Raw genomic sequence first — 13,126 nt, forward strand, 5'->3', positions numbered from 1 at the left:
AACTTACATTTACAAACATACACTTGCTTTACACAAGCAACTATTCACATGCTCACGTCTTCGAGGTATGAAATGATGGTAGTGTTCTCAACAGCAACAAAAACAACTGATTTGGAGTTACTTTAAATGTTACAAGTATATCTTGATGTTGAAGAAATCCTCATTTCCTCTCGTCTCTCCCAGGTGTCATTTATCTGCTCTCTGATGGAGTACCAGCACCTGACCTTCAACCGCTGGTATGTGTACCCAGGATGGGTGTATGTTCTGGGGTGGCTCTTGGCCCTCTCCTCCATCGTCCTGGTCCCCGTGGGGGCCCTGCTACAGATCTGCACCGGGACAGGCCGTCTTAGAGGTGAGAGTGTGACTGACCTGTGACTGGTGTTTAAAAACGGTTTTCTTCATGGATTGGTCATAGGATAATTATGTTTAAAGGATCAAATTGGAGGACTTATAGATCTGAAATTATTTTTGTAAACTGAGTGGGTAGGTATAATTTATTCACTGCAAAATGACCACAAAGTATTGAAGAAACCAACTAACTCACTTAAATCATTAACCATTAAAGTTTTGACATATTGATGTGCTGACTTTCCCCTCAACTCACCAGCATTTCCTCCACCTGTGTCAGCTGGACCATGACCTCTGGTTGACCCGGGAATAGAAAGACTAAGCCGGAGCACATGACCGGTACTCATGACAGCAGCAGGGGAGACCACAGACAAATTAACTGACACACACCTAGAAAAGCTTCTGTGTCAAAGTTCTTTGTATACTGATCATTTGTCTTAACACAACACCTAGCTGAACTCTTGTATCCTTACCAACATGTTGAGAGAATACCATTGACAATGAACAATGGCACATTTTTCAATACAGTGTCATCATGTTCCATATTTGAGCAGTGTGTCACCACAATACATTTGAAAGAACATAGCCCAAGCACAGAGAGAGCAACCTAGAGACAATGCAGATTGTCATTGTACTAAACAAAACACAATGTTCTTTCAACTGTCCCGGCTCAAGGCTTAACATGGGTTACTGGCAGCTCACGACGTACTTCCTGAAGTCACTCCAGTTTACATGGTAGCAGTTGTAGTCACTATTAAAAGGTCATCTCATTCTGTCAGTTTCTTAATATGAAAGACCATTTTTGGCCAATATAAAGCAACTCTTTAACTAATAGCATTTTTGTTTACGTCAATTAGTGCTTTACCTAAATTACATTTTAATAATACTTATTAGACATCAGAAACATTGGTGAATTCCCCACAAAATGATGCTTATCTAAAAACACAAATTAAAGTAGATTAAAAAAGAAACAGTCTTTATGTCACAGATATGTGTGTACTGGCATTCCCTTGGATGAGACTCAAGAAGCAAACACATACACACCTGCTGTTGTCAATACTAAAACAATCAAAGACCAATGTTAATACATAATTCCCTGGTAGGATCTCCAAGATCCTGAATGAGATAGCCTTTTATGTTTCAATGACATCTTTAACCATACGATATGGTTACACAGAGTGTACAACACATTAGGAATATTGAGTTCCACCCCCTTGTGCCTTCAGAACAGCCTCAATTCATCAGGGCATGGACTCTACGAGGAGTGGAAAGTGTTCCACAGGGATGCTGGCCCATGTTGACTCCAATGTATCACACAGTTGTGTCAAGTTGGCTGGATGTCCTTTGGGTGGTGAACCATTCTTGATACACATGGGAAACTGTTGAGCGTGAAAAACCCAGCAGCGTTGCAGTTCTTGACTCAAACCAGTGCGTCTGGCACCTACTACCACAGCCTGTTGTTCAAAGGCACTTAAATATTCAAAGGCACTTAAACATCCTTCTTTAACCGGTGTTCTCCCCTTCATCTACACTAACTGATTGAGGTGTATTTAACAGATGACATAAATAAGGGATCATAACTTTCACCTGAATTTACCTGGTCAGTCTGTTTTATATATGGCAAATACAAAAAGAATGTACATTGTCAGTATAATTTCTCTATACGTAGTGAAGTTCATCAAAATGCACGTCTTGATATTCAGCTCACTAAAAGGTAAGCTGAAGCTGAGTTCTTATGGCAGGCAATGTATAGTATTCAGACGCTGTGCAGAACTATACAGTGTAGCATAGCGCCGTTCTGTCGACATTGTCTCACACGTCATTAAACCTTCAACCTCTTCCCCTCAGCCACTATAGGAATTTCGTTGGAGCTGAAGTGAAGTGACTGTTAGAGGGTTACAAACTGGCCGGGTGCCCTGCCTTTCCTTGGGCAGGTGCTAGAGAAGACCACCATGGGTGGAACTGTCAGGGGGCATGATGGTGACTGTCTCAGGGGGTTTGGCACTGGCCTGCCCAGAGTGAGAGCGGGACGTGGTGACGCTGACTGGAGAATGCTGTGACAGGGAAACAGAGCTGTACTGTGGGAGAATATCTGACATGGGGGCCAGGAGGGACGAGGGTGGGACCGGGGCCTCCACCCCATTGTGGGTATGAGTGACAATATTAGGGTCAACTGAGTCTCTCTTGAAACTGGCGTCCCCTCCCACTCCTGGCTCTGGACTATAAGTGTTGTGATCCTCTTCCCTCCCCAGGTTCTTGAGGCTGGGGTAGCAGCCTGACTGAGCCATAGCCTGGTGTATCCTCTCCCAGCCCGCGTTGGCTGTGTTGGCATTGGGGTCGTTAATATCAGGGTCATTGTTATAGGGGTTGTTGTTTTGGTGGTTGGCGGCCTGGTACAGCAGCTGTGTGTGCTGGCGGAGCTGAGCGATGTCTCGGTCTGTGGCGTTGCTCTGGCGGAGGAGGTCCTGGGTGCGCAGCGTGATGTCAAGCAGGCCTGACTGGCTTAGGATGCCCACCGTGTTCAGGAAGCGCCTGTCGCGCGCCGCACTGAACAGGGACAGGCCTGGACCGTGCCTGCTAGGCCACCTCCTGGCCGAGAGGGGAGAGGAGCCACCGGAAGAGGAGTAGGAGGAGGCAGTGGTGGTGTCGGAGCTGGACATAGAGCGGGAGACAAAGCTGGAAAGTGTGGAGGGAGAGCGGGGGCTGGGGGAGCGGGAGGAGGCAGGGCTCCTCCAGTGGGACAGGCTTCTCTTGGGGTCTGGCTGCTTGCGGACATGTTTTCTGGATGGAGTCAGTAAGTGAGTAGTAGTGGACACCTCATCCCTCTTGTCCTCTGTACACATCCTCTTGTCCAGGCTCTGGTCCTCCCTGCCAGTACCCTTACCATGGGGGTCCACTGGGGTTATGTCTGATGGCTTCTTACTGGGATGGGGAGCGATACGAGGGTAGGACTTAAGAATGGGCAGGTAGGTTCTGCTTTTTGTTTTCATAGCTGTGCTGTCAGATCTCCAGGACTGTGTTCTGTTGGGCTTTGGGGATGCGGCCGAGGTTTCACTGGGCTGCTGGACCAGGATCACATGACAGGGGCCAGAGTCATTGGAGCTTCCTCCTCTGTTCTCCCAGTTTAGCTGGTTCTGGAGGTGATGGTCTGAGCCATTCTAGGGGGGGGGGGGGGGGGGTATGAAGGGAAGATGAGAGAAAGAGAGGCAACTCCTCATGCTAACACATACTGTAAAAAAAAAAAGGGCAACTTATTTGAGCGGACTTGCTGTAAGAGGATTGTGAACAAGGATGAGTTTGGTGCCATCAAATACATCCCTAAAACCATTTGGTCATTCTGGTTCACAGTGACATTTATTAGACAACTCATTTCCGGGTGCTTTCTTCCTCACACTGTCCCCGTCACCTCCTCTTCCTCCTCCACCTGTAACCCCCTCTACCTCCTCCACCTGTCCCCATCACCTCCTCCACCTGTCCCCATCACCTCCTCTTCCTCCTCCACCTGTAACCCCCTCTTCTTCCCCATCACCTCCTCTTCCTCCTCCACCTGTAACCCCCTCTTCCTCCTCCACCTGTAACCCCCTTTTCCTCCTCCACCTGTAACCCCCTCCTCCTCCTCTTCCTCCTGCACCTGTCCCCATCACCTCCTCTTCCTCCAGTACCTGTCCCCATCACCTCCTCTTCCTCCTCCACCTGTAACCCCCTCTTCCTCCTCCACCTGTAACCCCCTCCTCCTCCTCCACCTGTAACCTCCTCTTCCCCCTTCACCTGTCCCCATCACATCCTCTTCCTCCTCCACCTGTAACCCCCTCTTCCTCCTGCACCTGTCCCCATCACCTCCTCTTCCTCCTCCACCTGTCCCCATCACCTCCTCTTCCTCCTCCACCTGTCACCTCTTCTACCTGTCCCTGTCACCTTCTCTTCCTACTCCATCTGTTCCCGTCACCTCCTCTTTCTCTTTATCCTTCACCTGTCCCTGTCACCTTCTCTTCCTCTTCCACCTGTACCTGTCCACTCCTCTTCCTTCTTCTTCTGTCAACTTCTCTTCCTCGTCCTCCTGTCAACTCCTCTTCCTCTTCCTCCCCCTCCTGTACCTGCCACCTCCTCTTCCTCCTCCACCTGTACCTGTCAGCTCCTCCATCTGCCTACTCCTCCTCATCTACCAATCACCTCCTCTTCCTCCTCCACCTGTACCTGTCACCTCAACCACCTGTACCTGTCACCTCAACCACCTGTACCTGTCACCTCAACCACCTGTACCTGTCACCTCTTCCTCCTCCACCTGCCCCATCATCTCCTCCACCTGTACCTGTCACCTCCTCTTCCACTTGTCACCTCTTCCTCCTCCACCTGTCCCATCATCTCCTCCACCTGTACCTGTCACCTCCTCTTCCACTTTTCACCTCTTCCTCCTCCACCTGTCCCATCATCTCCTCCACCTGTACCTGTCACCTCCTCTTCCACTTGTCACCTCCTCTTCCTGTCACCTCCTCATTCACCTGTCCCTGTCACCCCCTCTCCACTTCCTCATGTCCCTGTCACCTCCTCCATCTGTCTACTCCTCCTCTACCTGTCCCCTCCTCTTCCTCATACACCTGTCCCTATCACCTTGTCTTCCTCCTCCACCTATCCTTGTCCCCTCCTCGCCCTCCTCCGCCCGTCTTCTCCTCTTCCTCCTCCGCCCGTCCCCTCCTCGCCCTCCTCCGCCCGTCCCCTCCTCTTCCTCCTCCGCCCGTCCCCTCCTCTTCCTCCTCCGCCCGTCCCCTCCTCTTCCTCCTCCGCCCGTCCCCTGCTCTTCCTCCTCCGCCTGTCCCCACCTCTTCCTCCTCCGCCTCTCCCCTCTTCCTCCTCCGCCTCTCCCCTCCTCTCCCTCCTCCGCCTGTCCCCTCCTCGCCCTCCTCCACCTGTCCCCTCCTCTTCCTCCTCCACCTGTCCCCTCCTCTTCCTCCTCCGCCTGTCCCCTCCTCTTCCTGTCCCCTCCTCTTCCTCCTCCGCCTCTCCCCTCCTCTTCCTCCTCCGCCTCTCCCCTCCTCGCCCTCCTCCGCCTGTCCCCTCCTCGCCCTCCTCCGCCTGTCCCCTCCTCTTCCTCCTCCACCTGTCCCCTCCTCTTCCTCCTCCGCCTGTCCCCTCCTCTTCCTCCTCCGCCTGTCCCCTCCTCTTCCTGTCCCCTCCTCTTACTCCTCCGCCTCTCCCCTCCTCTTCCTCCTCCGCCTGTCCCCTCCTCTTCCTCCTCCGCCTCTCCCCCCCTCCGCCTCTCCCCTCCTCTTCCTCCTCCGCCTCTCCCCTCCTCTTCCTCCTCCGCCTCTCCCCTCCTCTTCCTCCTCCGCCTGTCCCCTCCTCGCCCTCCTCCGCCTGTCCCCTCCTCGCCCTCCTCCGCCTGTCCCCTCCTCTTCCGCCTGTCCCCTCCTCGCCCTCCTCCGCCTCTCCCCTCCTCTTCCTCCTCCGCCTCTCCCCTCCTCTTCCTCCTCCGCCTGTCCCCTCCTCTTCCTCCTCCGCCTCTCCCCTCCTCTTCCTCCTCCGCCTGTCCCCTCCTCTTCCTCTCCCCTCCTCTTCCGCCGCCTGTCCCCTCCTCTTCCTCCTCCGCCTGTCCCCTCCTCTTCCTCCTCCGCCTCTCCCCTCCTCTTCCTCCTCCGCCTGTCCCCTCCTCTTCCTCCTCTACCTCCTCCACCTGTCCCCTCCTCTTCCTCCTCCGCCTCTCCCCTCCTCCGCCTCTCCCCTCCTCTTCCCTCCTCCGCCTCTCCCCTCCTCTTCCTCTCCCCTCCTCTTCCTCCTCCGCCTCTCCCCTCCTCCGCCTCTTCCTCCTCCGCCTCTCCCCTCCTCTTCCTCTCCCCTCCCTGTCCCCTCCTCTCCCCTCCTCCGCCTCTCCCCTCCTCCGCCTGTTCCCTCCTCCGCCTCTCCCCTCCTCTTCCTCCTCCGCCTCTCCCCTCCTCTTCCTCCTCCTCCTCTCCCCTCCTCTTCCTCCGCCTCTCCCCTCCTCCGCCTGTCCCCTCCTCTTCCTCCTCCGCCTCTCCCCTCCTCTTCCTCCTCCGCCTCTCCCCTCCTCTTCCTCCTCCGCCTCTCCCCTCCTCTTCCTCCTCTTCCTGTCCCCTCCTCTCTCCTCCTCCTCCTCTCCCTCTCCTCTATATCTGTATCCATTTCTCCTTTTTATTTGTTACTCTGTTTAGTTTTGCTGTCCTATGATTGGCCACCTCCTGCCATGTCTTTCTTCACAGTTTCATGCTCTAGTCAAGCCACCTCTTCAATGCTTTTCAATTAGGAACATTTTTTAATTGGAAATTTGGTTTACTTTATCAATTGACTACTGAAATGGAATTGACCTCAAGCCTGCCTCCCACCTCTCTCACCTGTTTGAGCACCACGTTCCTGATGATGAAGATGGGGGTGAGGTCGGGGCTTCCGAGGCTGGGGACCAGGAAGTGATTCCCCTGGAGAGGGGCCTGTTCGGGCTTGACTTGGCTCTGTAGACCCTCCCTTCCCCTGGGCTCACTCACGCTGCTGCCCTGGTCCTCTCTATCCGCATGGAGCCAGTCTGTGCAGCTGTTGTTGTCTGGAGGAGAGGAAGAAGGGGAGAGAGAGAGAGAGAGAGAGAGAGAGAGAGGCAAGTTAAGGGAAGAGATGAGTGTAAAGAATTGAAGAAATACAGAAGGATTGAAGGGGAATACAGGGGGGATGGGAGCTGTCCTCACAAGAAATTTGACAATTATTTTTATACCGTTTCCCACTGGTTACTGAGTGAGTCATGTGTACCTGTGGGGTCATACTCACAAGTCATCAAGGACAGTAATCTAGTAGTCCTCATGAAGGAATTCACGGAATTCTATCAGCAATACTACTGAATAGAGGGCCAGTGAGCATGTAGACTATACGTGTGTCCTTCTCTATCTAGGAATACAACACCTCAGACTGGTTGGTTGCACGTCACATACTTGTCATACTGTAGTCAGTAATTCATCCTATTGGAAGCTGTGACTTGCACTGCCTGGCCTGTGTAACACAGTGTCACCCTATGTGTCATGACTCATGACCCCATTTTTTTATTTATACTTTGCACATTCTTCCACTGCAAATCTACCATTCCAGTGTTTTACTTGCTATATTGTATTTACTTCGCCACCATGGCCTTTTTTTTGCCTTTACCTCCCTTATCTCACCTCATTTGCTCACATCGTATATAGACTTGTTTATACTGTATTATTGACTGTATGTTTGTTTTACTCTATGTATAACACTGTGTCGTTGTATGTGTCGAACTGCTTTGCTTTATCTTGGCCAGGTCACAGTTGTAAATGAGAACTTGTTCTCAACTTGCCTACCTGGTTAAATAAAGGTGTTCTCAACTTGCCTACCTGGTTAAATAAAGGTGTTCTCAACATGCCTACCTGGTTAAATAAAGGTGTTCTCAACATGCCTACCTGGTTAAATAAAGGTGTTCTCAACATGCCTACCTGGTTAAATAAAGGTAAAATAAATACAATTTAAAAAAATGATGGTCACACTGTCTGGCAGTGTGAGAGTTTACAGGAAACACATTGGAGTGAGAAAGAGCGAGGGGGTGGGTGAGTGTCCGGAACGTTCTCCCTCACCCGAATATCCAGAATCTTTTTCAGATCCGCAGCGAGAGCCTCTTCTGTTGGACTCTGTGTCTGCAGTACTCCTTGAGGCCAGCAGGGTGGCAGTGTTGCTCCTGTCCTCTGCATTCTTACTGGATGCACGTGGCTCTCGCCCACTTAGACAAGCCTGTTCCAGAGGCATACTGCGTCCTGCTGGAGAACCAAATACACCACTGAGTAACATTTCCCTGTAATATGTTTTAAAATGCATCGGCCTATGGTACTTCAAAAAAGCTACTCTCATAAAAATAGAAAGACCTTGGTTCCAAGTAGCAGAAAAAAATAAAAACTCCTCACTGAATATTTTTACGTGTTGAAATGACATTATGCTGCTGGATATATAATCTCTGATTTAGCTCCTCCTCCTTAGTCACTTCTCCCTCCACAGCCTGTTCCCTTTGCCTGGCTCCTCCTCTTCACTCCTAGATACATCAGGGTCCCGTGTGTGTGAACTGTATGTGCATGCTGCGAGAATAGTGGGAGGGGGGGGGGGGGGGGGGGGTTTGGGGTGCTATGTGTGTTTGGTAATATCACATCCACCCACTAATTAAACATCACCATGACAAAATACACCGTTTTTGCAAGTATTGACCAGGCATGATGGGAGACGTTAAATCATGGCGGTTACCATGGACATGGTCATGAGAGCTTCAGGAGTGATTTAGCACATGAGTGGGATTAGTCTTTAGAGCGGTATACTGTATGTGGATGCAAATGTGGTTCTTTATGTAACACTGTGTCACCCTATAGGTCAACCCTGTTCTGACAGACATGTTTACACAATTTGGTATTTCCTCCCTCCATTTCTCTTTCCCCAAATCTTTGAATTTTCTCTGTTTGAGTGAGAGTATCTTATGTCCAGCATGAGAGAGAGAGAGAAAAAAGCCCGATGGTTCTAACCATTAGACTACCCACACTGTCAGCTGAATTTCAACTGTCGAGGAAAACCCATTTATCTCGTGGAGAAGAGCTTTAAGTCAGTCATGGGACTTGTAAGCAGAAATATTGGTTAAAAATCGATGTAATAAACAATAGCTGACAAGATGAAATACATTTGCACCTCAAGCTTTTTAGAGGGGCACAAAGTAACGTTGTGCGACTATATAGCCCCCTGAGAACTGACACTTTCTTGTACATGATGATACCCAATGGCAGGTTTTATGACGTTCCGACTAAGCAATTGTTTATAGGTAACTTTCTGTGGTTATTTTGTAAACAATAGGCCACTAGGACAAACGTGTATGATGGGTATCAAACGTGCGCTGTCACAACTTGGGGCTCCTCCCCTTTCCCTTATGTAACGTCACAACTTCGGGAGAGCAGACAAACTTGCTCTATTGCTTTACACATTAACAAACGCGATATACCAAACGCACGAAATAAGTCAGAAATAATTAGGCCTAATAAATAAATCAAAGAAATAACATGACAACTATATTTGTCAAATGTTTAAATACTTGCTTAAGTATGGTCAGCAAGTTTAAATCAGGTCAAAAAGTCCACATATAAAGCAACTGTGGTCAGTACACCTTTTACATTAAATTATTGTTTCAAAAGTCTCCGTCTCAAAGTATATATATATATTTTTAAAAAAATCACCAACATCTTACCTCCAATATCAAGTTGGACTCTTTGCCACTGTTGGTTCACTTCACTTGTATAGCGCTCCGTCTCGCCGTATTGTTGGCTAGAGCACCTAACTTCTAGCTCTATCTTTCAACGTTTCCCTTATGTCATGTCATCTATGCGTGTCTATCGCTGCGTTTCTATTACATCTATCTCATTCAATGTATAAACTAGCTAACGGGATGTGAAGACTGCCTGTTGCCTAACGGTTAGATCCTACGAAACGAGTCCCAGTTCCAAAATTGATAATCGGTACCCAACCTGAAAATGTCCCCGCCTCCTAGACCTCCCTCCGGGTTTCCACTAGTTGCCACAGCCACAAAGTCAGAATTAGCTACAGGCCTATTGTAAACATTCATGAAAAAAAAGAATGTGCTTTTTGATCGTAATTTAAATGTAAGTATAAGTATATGATTTAGGTTAAAGTTAGGTTTATAATCGAATTTTAATAAGATACATTGAATAAATATTCAAGGTTTATGACTTTGTGGCTGACTAGTGACGACCCTTCCCTTGCTAGAATGACAAACGGTTTCCGTCGATATCAAGAGATTGGGGCGTAAGCACAAGCAATCTGGGAGGATGTAGCATAATAAAGACTACTTCGTTTTCTGGGCACGTGTAGGGGTGGGGACCGCATGAGTTTTGAGCTGAAGTGACTGGATGAGAATGTCGTTTGATTATTAAGAGAGGTGTGACTACAGTGGTGAGGTTTGGGCAGAATATCATAGGGACAGAGATCCTATTAAATTACCTAATTATATGGGGACAAAGCTCTACCTATTCTGTTATGTCTATACCATGTTTCTTTGGGTTACTGGACTTGTATTGTTCTACCATAGGCTACACTAAATTAACAGCCTTTGTCAACTGGACTATTGAGAAAAGAACGACAGGGAAGCATGGTGTGATTTAAAAATAGATATATGTAAAAATAGATACATACATGCATACATGTTTTGCCTTCCCTACAGGGTGAAATAGAAATGCTACATTGTTGCTACATTTCACGTGTCTCTCAGATGTGAAATGTGCCATAGTTCATCAGTCAGCTGGTCCAGAACACATCCACATGGCTCTCGTACGGCAGAATGACGTATTTAACGCTTCTCAGCCAATGACTGCCACGGATCTGCTCGAGCACGTGAGCAGAGCCTAAGAAGGCGGGGTTAGGCAAACGAGCACATGCTGCTAGCAGACAGAGCACTGATGGTTCAGCCAGAGAGACGATAGAAACCCGAACAAGTGGTGTAGCACAGTTCCACAAGCGGTAGCCGTGTGTGGGTAAAGTCACCGCAGAAGACAAGCGGAACTTTAGCGCTATTAACGCTAATTTTCTTGCAATTCTTTACATGCTTCCATTATGTGTATTCATGTGATATGAGTGACTCAAATATGACAAAATAACCCATGAGCTAATAAACCTAGCTTAAAAAACAACTGACATGAGCTAGTTGATCTGGACATTTCTGACAAGTTACAAATAGCTACATTTGGGAACAGCTGAGCTATCACACCACGTTTTTTTCATAAAATGCGATTGGATTTATGTCAACTCCATTACAATTATTGTCCAACAAGTGTTAAGGCCCTTATTTAATTCTAACGTTAGATTATTAAAATATGTAATAGAAATCTCCAAACGTTTTGGTTTCATAGCACTATTAAATGCCTCAGGGCTAATTTCGTTAGAATTTTGGCATGTTTTTCCTAGATTTAGGACTGGTTGCATCACTGCCTGGTATGGCAACTGCTCGGCCTCAGACCGCAAGGCACTACAAAGTGTAGTGTGAAAGGCCCAGTATATCACTGGGGTCAAGCTTCCTGCCACCCAGGATCTCTATACCAGGCGGTGTCAGAGGAAGGCCATCAAAATTGTCAAAGACTCCAGCCACCCTAGTCATAGACTGTTCTCTCTGCTACTGCATGGCAAGCGGTACCGGTGGGGCCAAGTCTAGGTCCAAGAGGCTTCTAAACAGCTTCTACCCCCAAGCCATAAGACTCCTTGGTGAAGAAGCGGTTTCTAATCAAATGGCTACCCAGACTATTTGCAATGCCCCAACCCCCTCTTTTACACTGCTGATACTCTCTGTTGTTATCATCTATGCATAGTCACTTTAATAACTCTACCTACAGTTGAAGTCAGAAGTTTACATACACCTTAGCCAAATACATTTAAACTCAGTTTTTCACAATCCTTGACATTTAGTCCTTGTAAACATTCTCTGTTTGAGGTCAGTTAGGATCACCACTTTATTTTAAGAATGTGAAATGTCAGAATAATAGTAGAGAGAATGATTTATTTCAGCTTTTATTTCTTTCATGTAACAAAGATCCCAGAAATGTTCCATATCCACAAAAAGCATATTTCTCTCCAATTTTAGGCACACATTTGATTACATCCCTGTTACTGAGCATTTCTCTTTTGCCATGATAATCCATCCACCTGACAGGTGTGGCATATCAAGATGCTGAATAAACAGCATGATCATTACACAGGTGCCCCTTGTGCTGGAAACAATAAAAGGCCTCTCTAAAATGTGTAGTTTTGTCACACAACACAATGTGTCACAGATGTTTTGAGGGAGTGTGGGTGCAAAGGAGTATTTATTTTTGTAATTTAGCACTTTTGTGGGGAAAAAAACAATTCTGATTGGCTGGGCCTGGCTCCCAAGTGACTTCCAGACCCACCCATGGCTGCGCCTGTGCCCAATCATGTGAAATCCATAGATTAGGCCTAATGGATTCACATTCATGAACTGTAAATCAGTAAAATTGAAATTGTTGCGTTAATATTTTTGTTCAGTATAATTAGCACAAGGTAGCACACTCAGTCTTCTGTTAACAAGCAATGTGACATGGCCATATGGGAACCCTATATAGGTGCGTATCAATTTTACTTTGTTTTTTGAAAATTATTTATTGCTGATATGAAAAGGTCTTTATGCTTCATAAACCATACCGCCATGTGTGTTAGTGTTCACACTTGGTCCCTTTAATCCAATTTTTGTGAACTCAGTGCGGTTCGCTTAATTTTTTTCCCAGTGTGAACACGCCAAAGGAACTCAGACCGGTCAAGAGACACCGAAGCCAAACAAACTGAGACCACCTCGCTTGAAATCCTTGGTCCAATTCCCTTTTTTAGGTCAATGAGAACACAAAGCTCCCCAGGTTCGCTTGTCATTATTCCCACACCACATGCGAGACTACTGTATAACAGTTTTCCCTGCCATAACACTACAAAAGAGAAAATATGTTGGTTGTGCTGCATATCAGCAGGTTTTGTGCATTTTTGTGTGGATTAATTCATGTGAAAATAAATTCTTCAGAACAATTTTTTAAAAGTTATTAGAGCGATACATGGTTGGTAATGGTGTTCTACACTGCCTTTGTGTCCCACATCATTTATATAAACGTGTTTTTTTAATTTCCCCTTTATTTAACCAGGTAGGCAAGTTGAGAACAAGTTCTCATTTACAACTGTGACCTGTCCAAGATAAAGCTAAGCAGTTCGACACATAACAACACAGAGTTCCACATGG

At 47.6% G+C, this 13,126-nt stretch overlaps 1 protein-coding gene across 2 annotated transcripts; it reads right to left on the reverse strand.

The window, feature by feature from the left end:
- Positions 1-480: 480 nt before the first annotated feature.
- LOC110503158 (uncharacterized) lies at positions 481-10,198 on the reverse strand. Of its 2 annotated transcripts, none has more exons than XM_036961839.2 (4): positions 9,569-10,198; positions 7,932-8,111; positions 6,693-6,895; positions 481-3,506 (listed from the first exon to the last, which is right to left on the reverse strand). In XM_036961839.2, the coding sequence occupies exons 2-4, from the start codon at positions 8,098-8,100 to the stop codon at positions 2,286-2,288; spliced, it is 1,593 nt and encodes a 530-aa protein (XP_036817734.2). In that variant the 5' UTR covers positions 8,101-8,111; positions 9,569-10,198; the 3' UTR covers positions 481-2,285. The 2 variants fall into 2 exon arrangements, with proteins under 2 accessions (XP_036817734.2, XP_036817735.2); XM_036961840.2 differs by having other exon boundaries at positions 7,932-8,108; positions 9,569-10,160.
- Between the last annotated feature and the right edge of the window lie 2,928 nt (positions 10,199-13,126).

This window comes from Oncorhynchus mykiss, chromosome 24 (genome assembly GCF_057628025.1).
Source record: "Oncorhynchus mykiss isolate SJ-2025 chromosome 24, ASM5762802v1, whole genome shotgun sequence".
Classification (NCBI taxonomy): domain Eukaryota; kingdom Metazoa; phylum Chordata; class Actinopteri; order Salmoniformes; family Salmonidae; genus Oncorhynchus; species Oncorhynchus mykiss.